At 43.3% G+C, this 15,358-nt stretch overlaps 1 protein-coding gene across 1 annotated transcript in view; it reads right to left on the bottom strand.

The window, feature by feature from the left end:
• Positions 1–9,006, bottom strand: part of SPTSSA (serine palmitoyltransferase, small subunit A) — a 34,650-nt gene extending 25,644 nt beyond the window's left edge. Inside the window, exon 1 of the mRNA XM_012647887.1 lies at positions 8,864–9,006. Coding sequence (XP_012503341.1) covers positions 8,864–8,975 — 112 coding nt within the window. The 5' untranslated portion in view covers positions 8,976–9,006. The remainder of the gene's footprint in view (positions 1–8,863) is intronic.
• Positions 9,007–15,358: the final 6,352 nt, after the last annotated feature.

Genomic DNA, 15,358 nt, shown 5'->3' with positions numbered 1-15,358 from the left:
TTTTCTCAAATCTTTTCATAGTGTCAGTTTTCTCTCTTGTGTTTTTGACTTCTTTTATCATTTTAAACATACTTATTTCATAGTCTCCTTTTTTTTCATTAAAAAACATTTTTTAGAGACAAGGTCTTGCTCTGTTGCCCAGACTTAGTGCAGTGGCCTGATCATAGCTCACTGTAACCTTGAACTCCTAGGCTCAAGTGATCCACCGGCCTTGGCTTCGGTGGGCTGGAATTATAGTTATGAGCCACCACAGCCTTATTTCATAGTCTCCATCGGATTGCTCCTGGGTGTTTATTCTGCTGTTTGCGTACCTCTTTTTTTTCTTCTTTTATTTATTTATTTTAATTTCAGAATATTACGGAGGTACAAACATTTTGGTTACATGAATTGCTTTTGTACCACTTTAGTCAAAGTTATAAGTGTGCCCATCACCCAGATACTGCGCACTGTACCCATTAGGTGTGAATTTATGCAACCCCTCCACCCCCTCCTACATGCTTCATTTCCGATGAATGTTATTTCCATACGTGCACATAGATGTTGATCGATTAGTACCAATTTAATGGTGAGTACATGTAGTGTTCTTCCACCTTTCCTGAAAGCTACTAAAGTTATAATATCCTAAGAGGTACAATTAAGGGATATTTTAATGTTCTCACTTAGCCAGCCAAATATAGAGGGAGCATAAAACAGGCTAGAGTAGTTTTCTTCTTCAAACTAAAACACAGGAGCCCTGGAGGTAACAAGACAATCTTGCGGGAGGTTAGGACAATTTAAGGAGACTGTTTACAGACCACCTGCCTTGGCTGTACTCTCTCCTAAAGCTGACCCGTCTGAGAACTGCTGTGATCTGCTAGTTCTCCTTCCCATCCCCCCTTACAACTTCACTTCTCCCACTTCACTTCCTGAATCTTACCATTGTACATTTCCCCCGGGCATAAAATAACCTCTGAGACACCGAACAAAAGGATAGTAACTAACTCAGGTTGTACTTTAGTTCATTCAAGTAACAAGCTTCCCGCACAGCTCCAAGCCTCATGTCTCTATCCATCTAACAATTTGAATTCAGAAGAGAGACAAGTATGAAGGTGTTAACAGTAACACAATTATTTGAACAGAAAAATGACGCTGCACTTTTTCTGATAGAAATTAAGGATTAAAAAAAGAGATTAAGGATGATTTTGCCTATTTGGCTTCACAGTGAGGACTGGCTTTGCCAGTTTGATTATGTGATGAACATTTCCTATGAATTGTATGAGAAAGAATTATAGTTTTAAGTTTTAACAAAAATATACATGTATGAAAAGCAAGAAATTAAATACTTTGTAACTGTCTAAATTTACTATGAAAGATTCATATGTCGATTTAAATGGGCAAGACTCTGCACAGTCCATGACTATTGTTCTTTTGGGGGTGCACAAACAGAAAGCCCAAAGGTCACAGTCTGGAGGCCTGAAAGTACTAATTTCTCACTTACAATAATTCTTGCCTCCATTTCTCCCACTTAGCACTCCCTGGGAATAGAAAGCTGCATTCACTTCTACAAAGGAAAGGTCAAAGGTAATGGGAGAAAATAGAAGAAAGATTAAAGAAATTATTTTTCTACATAAGCTTGAAAGTAGTGCAAAATGTTCAGGTGTTTCAAGTTTATTCTGAAATCACATTTTGCTTAAAAGTATCTTGATAAAAATCTTTCTAAAAGGCATTAAGCTTACTTAGTAAAAACATATTTTCTAGAAATAAATTTCTCTGATATTGAGAATTTTGCCTAATTATCAAATCACACATTGATTTTTATTGGCAATCTATTTAAAGTCTCAGATGATTTTATATATATTTTTTCTTCAAAAGAAGAGCTCATTAAGAAAAAAGAGTAAAAGTAAAAGAGTCTGGTGAATTGGGGTTTTAATGATAATTACCTTTATTGACTAGCTCACAAGAAGCTCTGCCAAAGGCAGGCACAGATGATAGCCCAAAGGTGTCCACTGGCCAAACACTAGGTTTTTCTTTGTCAATTTTGTTTTGTTTGCTGTGTTTATCTACAAAATAAACTTTATATACATAAAACAGGCAGAGATATTAATTTAATTGTAGGAAATCATGCCAGTCATTATTAGTACCTCCAAAGGTGGCACAGCAAAATATATTGTCCAAGTACCTCTCTTTCAGCTTATAAATACTTTGATTTCATCAAACCATGCATACCAGAACAACTGCTATTCAGAGTGTATTTTCCATGTATTCACAGAATATCTCAGGAGAGACGCACAGGAAATTCCTCACACTGGTTGTCCTGGGGTGGCTTGGCCAGGGATAGAAAGAAGACTGTCACCTTCTATCTACCTTTTTGTACCTTTTGATTTTGAACCATAAGGACATATAATTTACATTTATTTACAATTTAAGAATTCATATTTTTAAACTCTCAGTTAGTATAGTTTTCTATTCTAAGCTGTGAGCATTTAAGGATACAGCAAAAATCTAAGAAAATAATTTAGTTGCCACTGAAAATAACATCCAGCTTAAATTTTTTAATGTTTTTTCATTAGCATTCAAAGCCTTCCTCAATCCAAAACACTTACTTTTGCCTCTACCATTGCCTCCTCTCTTAGACCTTTAACCTATTCCAAACCCAGAGTTAACTTTTAGTTTTCTATTTTTATTTTTTTAAGAGACAGGGTCTCACTCTGTCACCCAGGCTGGAGTGCAGTGGTGTGATCATAGCTCAATGCAGCCTCCAACTCCCGGGCTCAAGTGATCCTCCCACCTCAGCCTCCCAAGTAGCTGGGACTACAAGCATATACCACCATGCCTGGCTAATTTTTAAAATTTATTTTTTGTAGAGACAGGGGTCTCGCTATGTTGCCCAGGCTGGTCTCAAACTCCTGACCTCAAGTGATCCTCCAGCCTTGGCCTCTCTAAGTGCTGGGATAAGAGGCATGAGCCACTGCACCCAGCCATATTTAACCTTTTAAAACTTAAATAAAAGGCAGCTTGGATCACTCCTCATGCAAATCCTTCCAGGAGCACCCTTTCATTCTAAGATGAAAAACCAAAGTCCATACAATGGCCTACAGGCCCTCCATCAACTCTCTGGCCTCACTGTCCACCACTTTCGCCCATGCGCACTCTGCTCCAGCCACACCCACCTCAATGACGACCCACCTCAATGACAGTCCTCACACATGCTGGGACAGTCTCCTGACTGAGGGACTTTGCACTGGTTATTCCAACAATGCCCCTCCCTCCTGCTAACTCCCTTATGACCTTTATGTTTTTGCTCAAATGCCCTTTTCTCCCGGAAGCCACTCCTGATATTCTCTTTTTAAAAAACCAGCAACTCCATCCCACCCCTGCATTTCTGATCCCCCAGCCCTGGTCTGCTTCTCTGTTTTCCATAATGCTTACCACCTAATATACAATAACTGTATAACTTACTTATTGTGAAAGTTCCCCAAGGGCAGAGATCTTTCTCTCTTTTGCTCACCAATGTATCACAAGCACTAATGCCAGCATCCGGCACAAGGTACACACACAGTATTTTTTTTTTTTAAGCTCAGGCAGAAGCAAAGGGAACTCGCACAGTATTTGTTGAATTAATGAATGGCCCCAACCTACTTTTTCAACTTTACTTCCCACCTATTTTGCCTTAAAAAATGCCCGTTCCAGCCGTTCACACTGGAGTACTCACCATCACAGACACCTCTGCACCTTCTCCCCTATGGGGGATGGGGCGAACAGCACTCAAATACCTCCCCGAAAGTTCTCTGAGCTCTCCAGTCCACCATGCTCTTCCTGCCCTGCATCCCAAAGCACTTGCTGCCCATCTCCCTCAGCTGAAACAACACAGAAAGGATCCATCTGAGAACACGTATAAATTCTATTTTTTCCTGAAACTAGTCTCTAGTTTCCTTGAAGCAAGAAATCTTCTTCTTGGAAACAGTACAGAACTCAGGAAGTACATAAAAAATGAGAAAAAACTATTCATAGGTTATATATTTTTTTCCATTTGAAATGAAAATAGCTTGAAGTCCCAAGGAGAAAACAATGCTCACTTTCCCACTTCATTAAATCAGTGAGAAAACTGTTACTGGATTTTAAGCAGTGAATCTATTTAAAAGATCTGTGCACCTCCCTTGTCTCCTCAGATCTTAGCCTAGAGGCCCTACATTATCTGACCTTTCCTACTATTCACGCCCCCTTCACTTGGCTCCAGCCACAGGGGCCTCTCTGCCATTCTTGAAACAAGCCAGACTTGCTCATGCCTCAGGACATTTGCACTTAATGTGCCTTTGGCCTGGAATCTTCTAGAATTCTTTCCCTGCTTAAATATTTCCAAATGTCCATCTTCCTTACTTCTCATCCTCTTTCGTTTTATTTTTACCCATAACGGTTATAACAGTCTAATAATCTATATATTTTATTTATTTATCTAGTGGCATTAGGAGAAAAAATTTTATCTATTTTATTCGCATCTCTAGCCCCAACATCTAGAATAGTATCTGGCAAATAGAAGGTACATAATACTTGTGGGATACAGAATTCAACAAACATACATATTTTACAAATGAGTAGACAGAGCAATGTAAATTTTGTTAATGACTCCAAGATAAATCAAAGAAGTTCGTCCAATCTACAGCATTTTCTATTTCTTTTTTTTTTTTTTTGAGACAGAGTCTCACTGTGTTGCCCGGGCTAGAGTGCCATGGCGTCAGCCTAGCTCACAGCAACCTCAAACTCCTGGGCTCAAGCGATCCTCCTGCCTCAGCCTCCCAAGTAGCTGGGACAACAGGCATGCGCCACCATGCCCGGCTAATTTTTTCTATATATTTTTAGTTGTCCAATTAATTTCTTTCTTTCTATTTTTGTAGAGATGGGGTCTCACTCTTGCTCAGGCTGGTTTCGAACTCCTGAGCTCAAACAATCCGCCCGCCTCGGCCTCCCAGAGTGCTAGGATTACAGGCGTGAGCCACCGCGCCCAGCCTCTACTTCTTTAAATTTGAATTTTCTCTGAGCAGAGAATTCTGTTCATCAGAAACAGCCAAGCTCCAAAGCTACTCTAAAAGTGGTTTAAAATCAGGTCTCTTTTCCCACTCTCAAATACTTCTGAAATTGCTGCAAAATAACAAATCAACTTATAAACAAATGTTTCTCAAGCATGATTTGTATGCCCAGCACTGTGGTTTAAAAAGAGAAAAAAATCTTTTGAAGAAACATGGGGCTGTCAGGGGGAATCTAGTTCCTAACATAAACCAAAAAACTGCCCACATTTTGCTTAAAATAAAATAAAATGCCATGGAAACATAAGCAGCAGCAGAGAGATGGCAAATATAACCCAGTGATTACAGACTAATATGACTTTATTTTTTAATTAATAAACCTAGGCTAAGGTCGGGCGTGGTGGCTCACGCCTGTAATCCTAGCACTCTGGGAGGCCGAGGCGGGTGGATCGCTCAAGGTCAGGAATTCGAGACCAGACTGAGCAAGAGCGAGACCCCGTCTCTACTAAAAAATAGAAAGAAATGATCTGGACAACTAAAAATATATATATATAAAAATTAGCCGGGCGTGGTGGCACACACCTGTAGTCCCAGCTACTCGGGAGGCTGAGGCAGAAGGATCGCTTGAGCCCAGGAGTTTGAGGTTGCTGTGAGCTAGGCTGACGCCACGGCACTCTAGCCCAGGCAACAGAGCAAGACTCTGTAAAAAAAAAAAAAAAAAAAACTAGGCTAAAATAACATACTTCTGATCCAAATTATTTTAACAAACTATTTTTAATTTTTCCACCTTTTCCCAATAGGCAGTTACAATGTTCTTCAAGGAGGCACTACAGGGCCTGTCTTACTAGTTACAAAACCTTTGAAACATATGTTAAAAACATCCCCTTCTGAGATGAAGTCAGTGGTTCTCAGTCTGTGTTAGGTCTCCTTATTTAGTATATACTGTAACAGTAATTAGCACTTATAAGATTCTTTTTATTGTTACCTTTTATTTCAACACAGATACCATGTCCCATTTCTTTATAAGATAGAAACCATGTCTGAACATGGAAAAAGTTCAAATATTGGTTGACAATCCAAAAGCTAACATATCATTTCAAATGTGATATCAGAAAACAGATGTTAAAAAGCCCTAGCATGGAAGGATTTACAAAACCCACTTATAATCTTACTTTCTGAACAACTATTTATAATGTGTCTGATTTGACACAATAGATGCATTTCCTTAAAAATATTTTAAATTCTTTTTATAAATCACAATTTCCTTACTTAGATAAGCTCAAAAACACTTACATACAATTGAGACTGACTTTCAACTTACAACAGCTTTTAACTAACTTCTAGCTATTTGATTTGGGAAGAAACAGAGAAGCAAATAATTTCTAAACATATATGGATGCTCAAGGGTGCAGAAATAATTACAGCAGGCTATCAGTTTTCCCTAAAATAACAACTTAAAAATTTTTAAGGAGTTATAGCAGGGAAATGTAAACTAATACATTTATCTTTTTTTAAGAAATTAAAGATTTATCTAGAGTCTTCTTCTGTGCAGTACTTCTAACTCAGAGACCAATTTTCACACACACAGGCAAATTTCTCTTACAATAAATGTTAGGTTTCTAGCAGTCATGCTTACGTTCAATGTAAATTTTAAGCTATGGAAAGTATGCCTCTCTCCAAAACCACATAACTGGCCACAAAGTAGTCCTGGGTGAAGCTTACCAATCATTAATGAATTTATGAAATTCAAGCTACTTCACAGTAAGGCTCCTAACAAGTAGGAAAAATATCCAGCTTTCCCACTCAGTTATTTCCTCCAAGCTAGAATGAGGATTCAATCTCAAATTGATGTTCCAAACTATAGGCTAGTTAAATAGTTTAAAATAACACTAGAAGTTGAGGTGGAATAATATAAATACAATAGCCAACAGAAATTTAAGATTGGTTTATGTCAAAGGATAGCATTTCTACCCTGGGTTAACTCAATAACATGAACTTTAAAATGAGATTTTTTTTTTTTTAAATCTTAGGTTTAAAAATCATAAGATTCTATAGTACCAAATGCCAGTAGATTGCAGTTCTCACTAGCTTAAACATTTTTGACATCACTTAGGCACATAAACCAATGAGAAGTCAAAAACATCAAAGGCAAAAATCTAAGACACTACATTTCACTTCATAGTTTATTTCTCCATCCCCCAATAAGCCGTCACCTAGGTATTTATAGGACACTATTACTACTGCAACATAATACAGAAAAATCTTAACACTATTGACACTGTAGCACTTACCCATATGCCAACAAAAGCTTTTAAATGTAAAATCTATACTAGATTCTAATAGTGAGCTCTATATTCGACCTTGGATTTAAAGAGTTTCCATTTAACACAACACTGTTTAACTTTAGGATGTTCTAAATGAGTCAAGATATATGTGCTTCTATTGAGAAAATTCAATTTAGTATGCACTTAAGCATACATTTTACAAGGCATGACCTTGTGAGCCCTAACCTACAGAAACTAGAGTGAGATTAAACTGCAGCCACAAATAAATGGTGCAAGAAATCAGAGTAGACTATATATTCGGAGTCTAAATCCAAAATACGCACTCTAGTTCTTAAGTTCCAGATTTGGAAATAAATGTCAACAGTAATAAATAAGTTGCTTTATAAGCAGCTAAAATTCCTCAAAAGTGCTGACACAAAAGATTTAGCTTTAAGTACAACCTTATGCTATTCCAACACAAATAAACACACTTGAGAAGACTCGGAATGAGATTATCTCAGTCACTCACTGGAATGCAACAATGCATTTGCAAAGCTGTTCTGAAGTAAGCTACTCCAACTAACCCACACTGAAAAGTACCAAATGAGCCTGGATGAACTGGATGAGCCTGGATGAACTAAATATGTTATGTGAAATTCTTGTTTCGTATTGGCCCCGGGGTTTTTAAAAAAGTCACATCTCAATTAGTATTTATTTTGCAAGAATAATACCATCAGAAATGTCAGCATAAACAATTGGACACAAGAAACATCACAGACTTCAGGAAGCCTATCTTCACATCCTTGAGTTAGTAATTGGGGCTGTGAAAGTTAGATGAGCTCAGATCAGGCAAAGTGCTTAGCACAGTTGCTTTGCTTGCAGTAACCACTCAGTAGTCATTAACAAGAATTTATTAACTAGCCACCAAAACACTTTCAAACCCTACCGACAACTAACCACAAATTCCCTTTCGGGCACGACTTCTGTGGACAGTGCAAAGTAATAAATAAACTTTTAAAACTACCCATCTTGAAGACCAACAAGATACAGTAACTTAAACTGTCTGCCAAAACTGTACTGGGGTTGTCGTGGCCACAAATTCACAACCTGGTTAAAAAACCGGTAAACTGGTTAGAATTCTCATAAGAACCAAAGCCAACTAAATTGGGAACAGCTAAAGGTCGAAGGCGTCCAAGGCGGGAGCGATCAGCTCCACCAGCTCCTCCACTAACACGGTCCCTGCCCAGCACCGGATCAGGGGACTGAAGGAAAAGCAGGCGCGGCCAAAGTGCAGACGACGACAGACCGGGCGAGACATCGCCATCGGGGATTTCCTCCAGAAATACAGACGCTTCCACCTTGGGTCAAGTGACCAGGGGCGACCCTGGATCACTAGAGTTCTCACCTTCCCTCCTCCCCCTTAACCACGCGAGCGCCACCCTCGGCCCCAGACCCCCACACCCCCACCCCACGGCTCCCGCGCTCGCCGCGGACAGGCGAGTCCGCCCGCGGGTCCCGCGGAGCCGCCTCTCCACCCTCCAGCCCAGGCCCTGGGCCTGGGAGGATGCAGCCCCGCGGCCCGCGCCCCAGGCAGGATACTGAATACGGTCCGCTCCCAGGGCTCCAGCATGTAGAGCGCCGTGACGAGCAGGTACTGGTAGTAGAACCACGACATCTGCTTCCAGGCCCGCGCCAGCGCCATCCCCGCCATTCGCCTCCCGCGATGCGGCCACACGTCAGTCTGTCCCGCCGGCCGCCCGTTCGCGTCCTAAAGCCCCGGGCCTCCGGGCCCGCCCGCCACCCTACGCCCATTGGCCCGCCCGGCCCTGCGCGTCACCCGCGGCACGCCCAGCCCCGCGCGCGCCCGAACGGCTGGCCCTGAGCCCCGCCCGGCCAGCGCTCATTGGCCCGGCCGCTACCTCGCGTCGCGACCGCCCCGTCCCCACTGTCCCCGCCCGGGCAGCGCCCACGCGAGCCGGAGAACCGTCCCCGCGACAGCGCCCGGCCGCGCGCTGCGCGCCGCTGCCCGCCCGGGCCTGGCTCTCCGTGGGCGCGGCGTTGGTGCCACCAGGGGTCCCCGCACCCGAGCCCGCGGAGGCCGGCCCTTTGGCGGTCTGCCCGTCCAGACGCGCCCAGAAGCGCTTGTCGAGGAAATGGAAATGTTTGTGGAATACCTGTTATGCCTCAGGCATCCTTCTGGGAAGGGGAATTACGCGAGTGAGCCTGAACGCGTTAGGTTCCTTTACCTCGTGCAGCTTACAGGCTGGCGGGGGAGACAGGCATTAATCACACGAATGCAAGTGAAGTTGTGATCAGTGCGGTGGGGGCGGGGGAGAGACTGACCGTCACTGTCACCTCCTTAAGAAGGTCTGGAAAGGTGTCTCTGTAGAAGTAATGCACACATCGCCTCCTTTCTCCGTTCCCCACCCATGCACGCACACAAAAACAGACCCACCTAGGCCAGCATACCCCCTGCCCTCCCTAACCTAAAGACCGTATACCATAAATATCTATCTGTCCACCTCTTAGTGGCTACAGGTGACCGTGTAGTTCAAGGCCAGGAGAAGCACGCTGAACTAGTGGGTTCTGCAGATGACAGGCAGCTTAAGATCAATGTGTGGGCTGGTGCTATCTCCTAGAAATGGGCTCCTAAATGCCCAGATTTCCTACTGGCAAATTAGCCAGCAACACTGCTTTCGCCATCAGGAACTCCATGCATAGTTAGTATGTGAAATGACACAATTAAATGGCCTGCTGTTTAAATGTTAAAAGTCTTCCAGGTTAAATGCCCTACTGTTTACACTTTAAAACTTTCGTGGTCCAGAACTCTTTTTCTATTCATTTAGAAAGACTGAGTGCTAGACATTGGGGACAGCGAGCCAAATAGACTGAGACCTGCCCTCATAAAGTACCCAGTCTACGGGGAAAGAGAGGCAAACTAACTGATTACAGTGAGGTGTGGTGAATGGTATTTTTATGTGATGTGTCGTATGCCAAGATAGCCCAGAAAAAATCAGATTGGGATTGTAAAAGGATTCTGGAGCTACCTGAGATTTCATAGCAAAGAGGAGAGGCTTACAGGGGAAGCTCAGAGAGGAAGAACAGCCAGCAGAATCAAAGAGCTCAGGGAGGGCAGTTAAAATGAGGAAGGGAAGTGTGGATTTGTTTTGTCCACAAGGGGACTCATCGGTTCATTGTGGAGAGATGAGGGCAGAAGCCAGATTATAGTGGTTGGGATGGAATGGGAGGTGAAACAATGAAGAGAGTTAATTCAGGCTTAGTTTTGTAGGAAGCTTGCCTGTGAATGGAAGGAGACAGGACGGCAGCAGGGGTTTTTGTTTGGTTTGATTTTCATATGGGAAGAGTATGAGCATGTTTATGGGTCTAGAGTAAAGATACGGATGAAGGTGGTGGGATGTGGACTGGATCCAAAGCCTTAATAAATAGGAGATGCTAACTCTTTCCCTAAGAGGGGGAGGATGGAAAGATGGACACAAACATAAAAGAGTAAGTTAAGGAACTTCCTACCTTTCCACTTCAGTTTTCTTAGTGAAAAAAGAAAGAACTTTCTAAGGCAGGCCTTCTGTTGAGAGTGAGCAAGATGTTGATGATCTGCTGAGGCACAGAGAGGTGGAGGGTATAAGAAAGTAAAAAGGGGTGGGAGAAGCTTCCTAAAGCCGTGTAGGGATTGTCAGGCAAAAAAGTCATATAATTTTGACCACCAATACACAAGCACCCATATATAGAACTAGAAAAATTGAGTTAGGAGACTCGCTCCAAGGAGGGTTTTGCTGGTAAGTACAAAGGAGAAAGAAGGAAGCAGGAAGGTTGATGGGAGAACAACTGAAACAGTGCCTGTGAGAACTGAGTCAGAATGAGGTAAATGCAGAAAAGAGAAAGTGTACTAGTCAAGAGCTATGTGTGGTTGCAAACTGCAGGAGTAGGTGCCTGGGAGAGCATCTGTGCTGGCGGCTGGTAACCACAGATGTGCTTCTGAAGCTTCGGAGCACAGAAATGGGCCAGTCCTGGGCAATGACAAGGCACAGGTTGTGACCATGGGATAGGCAGCCACAGTGGAGTGGAGGGGACGGTAAAGGCCACATGAATGGTAAAGTTGTCCAGGACGATGGCAGGATTAAGAGTTGAGAGGAAACGTCTGGGAAGCAAATGTCAAAGTCTTCAGTGAGCAGGGAGAAGAGCTGACAAGACAGGCAGAATGGAGAGGGGTAAAGCCAGCGGCAAGTGGATTTGGTTCAGAGGCAGTAATGGGGAGCGAGAAGAAAGCCAGCCCCTCCCTGCCACAGGCCCACCCCCAGCTCAGTGGTAGGAGGAGATAGGTCATATGCTCAGGGCAGAAGGAGGTAGAGTGTTCCCGAAGGGGTTGACAGTAGAGGAGACTTTGTTTATACTGGAAAGTAGAATCTGGGGCAAGAGAGAGAGGGTTGACAGGATGGGTTCAGTTGCAGGGATGTATGTGGAAGATGGAAATACCAGAGCAGAACGGGAAGCTGGAACATTAGTACCTTAGGGAGGCAGTGCCAGGCTGAGCTCTACGTCTGGCTTACGGCAGCATCAGTACAGACGCCAGTAGGCCCCAGGTGGTAACCAGGGCTACCGGGCAACCGCCAATTGCTGTCCAGTCAGCAAGCCAGGGCCTTCACCCGCTCTCAGCCCATCTTTCAAATACATGTTAGCAAGAAGTAATTTTTTGTCTCAGCAAAGCTCAGCCCTGGGGTAGGTGAGGCAGGTGATGGAAGCAGCCAGTAGCCCACGCAGACTGCCCAAACTCAGGCCCTCTGCGTAGAGAGGAAAGGCACACAGGAAAGGATGTCAGCCCAGGCCTGCCAACCTCCAAAAAAGTGGAGCCCTGGCTAAAAGCTAGTGACATAATTAGATCTGAGACAGATGTGTAAAAAAACAAAATGCCAACTGCGGCACTTTTAAAAGAAATACATACATACATGCATAGCCACATAGCTGTGTTCATAAATAAGGTTAGTGACTGGCTGACATCTAATCAATATACCTTAATTCAATCAGCATTTATTAAGAATCTAGTTAATATGTATTTTCACATTTGCATGAAAGTTAATAGCTCTTGGTTGGGTATGACAAATGAACATTTGTGTTTGCCAAATTTTGTATGCTTTTTATACCATAAGAAACATTCGCTAAATATCTAGAGTTTTTTTTCCAGGACAGTTTCAAAGCCTCTCTCCCTAAACTACCCAACTTCTGTCCATTCTCTCTCACTCTGCACTCAGTGCATGGCCTCCCTCCTGCCCTGCCTCGCTTCTGCTCTGCCAATGCTCTGAGACCCTCCAAAGCTCCCCTTACAACTATCACCACCCTACGCTTATCACCTCACATTTCCTCCCAGACCTTGTATGTTTTGCAGGGGTGGTCGGGACGAGGTGTTAAGGTACATGAAGAGAGGAGTGGTGGCTGTAGCTGTCACCACAATTGTATGTACTTAACAGCAAAAGGAAGATAGCTTAATACAATTTTGTATACTCCTATTCCGAAAAGGACTTGAGTGCTTCAACAGGGGCAGAAAGATTAGCTGAGCATGTCTGGAGGTGCAGGAAAGTGGGGGTGGAGAGGGAGGTAACTCTTGAGGACCTGTGACAGAGGTGATGTTCAAAGTCCACACAGAGGGAGTAGCTTTCCAGATTAGAGAGAACTCCTGTGATAAACTCTATTTTCCTCCCCATCCCTAAGACCTGTTGGCCCCTCTGCCTGTCTCCGTCCATGCCTGCTTCCTCTGTTGGCTCGTCCCTCCCTTCGGATCCTAAATATCACTTCAAGTCTTTATTCTAACTGCTGGGAAAATATGTTTAAATATAATTAAAATAGGTCGGGCGTAGAGGCTAGTACCTGTAATCCTAGCACTCTGGGAGGCTGAGGCAGGAGTGTTGCATGAGCTCAGGAGTTCGAGACCAGGCTGAGCAAGAGTGAGACCTGTCTCTACCAAAAGGAAAGGGAAAAAAAAACCAGCCAGGCATTGCGGTACATGCCTATAGTCCCAGCTGCCCAGGAGGCTGAGGCAGAAGGATCACTTGAGCTTAAGAGTTGGAGATTGCGGTGAGCTACAATGACGCTACTGCACTCTACCCAGGGCGGCAGAGTGAGACTCTGTCTCAACAAAAACAAACAAGGCAACTGAATACCCCTCCTCCTCACAACCCTCTTCCCCTTAAAAAATATATATATGTATAATTAAAATAGTGATAAAAGTTATCATTAACTCATTACAATTATCTAGTCCTTCCCAGTTTACAAAGTGCTTTCATCATTTCATTCCTCACCAAGAGCAAGGACAACCCCTATTTAATTATAGATACTAGAGTTCAGAGACACAGTAAAGTCCAAAGTAATCTTGCACCACAAACTCGCTTTTCTTTCCACTTTTCTCATTTCTGTTTATGGCAGAAAGTACCTTAATTTTCAGGCTAGAAACCATATACTGGTTTTAACTCCCTTCTCTCCCCCACCAACGCCCCTTATTTTTATCCCTAAGTGATATCAAGTCATTCTTCCAAGTGTCACAGGTTTGCCTTTCTTGTTAGGATCTGCTATCTTTTATGTCCCCACACAACTGCACTCTTATCAAGTGGATGAGATGGCTATTGTCACCCAAACTTGGCTTATGTGCTACCACTGGCTATTCCTGTTCATTAACCATGTACATTCAGTACTAAGAAAACTTTCATACTGAAAATACTTTTAGCCTATGAGAAAAAAAAATGACAGGTTTTCAAGAAACTATCCCATGTTGTTTGTCTCCTGAAAGTTTTCACTTAAATTGTCTTTTGAATTAAAATGACCCAGTGGTCTCGCCAACCCATTCACTTACTGCCACTACCGTGTGCCCACAACATGATGGCTGTACCAGCACAGAGTTATGGAGAGACTAGTATCACACGACCTTTATCCTCAGTGAGCATGTGCTCTAAAAAGAAATGCATCCATATGTCCTATGGAAAAGATGGTATAATTAAGTATAAAACTGTATTAAGTTGTTCTAACCAATGCATTCTTTCATATATACATTTAGCAAAGCATTATTGAATCCCTACTATATGTTAGGCCCTGAGGCCTGATTTCTAATATTCCTGTTTTATTTGGCACCAGGTTACTCACTAGTAACTTCTCAGAAATACCAAGGAGCAGCTGAGGATGTCCTCGCAGACCAGGTCCCCTGATGTCGGCTGACAGGTAGTCTAGGTGCCAGTCCTCTCCATGGTTTCCGAGGAGATGAGCAGCTGGAAGTTAGGGACTGCCACACAAGGGCTTTACTGTCAGCAGCACCATCGGTCGCCACTCTGACCTCAAGGCTTCAGGGAAATGAAAACTTGGTCCCCCTTGCAAAAGGCACACCCCTCAAGTGCAAGTCCACAGACCTGTGGGAGGAGAAGGGTGGCAGGATCTTGCCCTCCTCCTATCCGAAATAAATGGAAAGGGTTCATCCACATACCCAGACCAACCAAAGAGGGGGCTGAGGGAGGGAGACCCACACTGTGAAAGCAGATGGAACTGAGGGGCTGAGGAGCCTGAGGCTTGAGAAGTCAAAGGCTGAACATGCAAAGAGGCTGAGACAGCACAGATGCTTAAAAAGGTCCAGCAGGCTGAGGTGCTGAGGTGCTGAGGTAGCTGAGGAAGCTGAGGCATTGAGGAGATTAAGGAGGCTGCCAAGGCGGAGGCTGCTGGGAGAAGAGGACAGTGGGGAGTAGCTTCCGGCTGGAAGGGCGGGGTCCTGCAGTTGGAAGGGAGGTAGATCCAAGAGCAAGGGCCAACTGCACCCTTTCAGATGCCAAGGGACAGACTGGCTTGTCCCTTTAGCAAATGTAAACAAGAGTCTCCATTTAAATAAACTTCACGTGACAGCTCCTGCTTCCTCTGACTCATTCTAATTTCCAAGGACAAATACAGAAGTGATTTCAGGTTTAGCCTTCTTTATGTTGCAAATAAATGGCAGTCCATGACCTTTGTGTCATTCTTTGTAGCCTATAACCTACCCTCTGTGGATGCAAATAGAATCCAATAGAAATAAAACAGAAATATAAAACATAATTTACCTTAAAACCTTGCTGT

Source organism: Propithecus coquereli, unplaced genomic scaffold (genome assembly GCF_000956105.1).
Source record: "Propithecus coquereli isolate 6110/MARCELLA unplaced genomic scaffold, Pcoq_1.0 Scaffold273, whole genome shotgun sequence".
Lineage (NCBI taxonomy): Eukaryota > Metazoa > Chordata > Mammalia > Primates > Indriidae > Propithecus > Propithecus coquereli.
The sequence above is the reverse complement of the archived record's forward strand: the minus strand, read 5'-3'. Positions and strand labels throughout refer to the sequence as shown.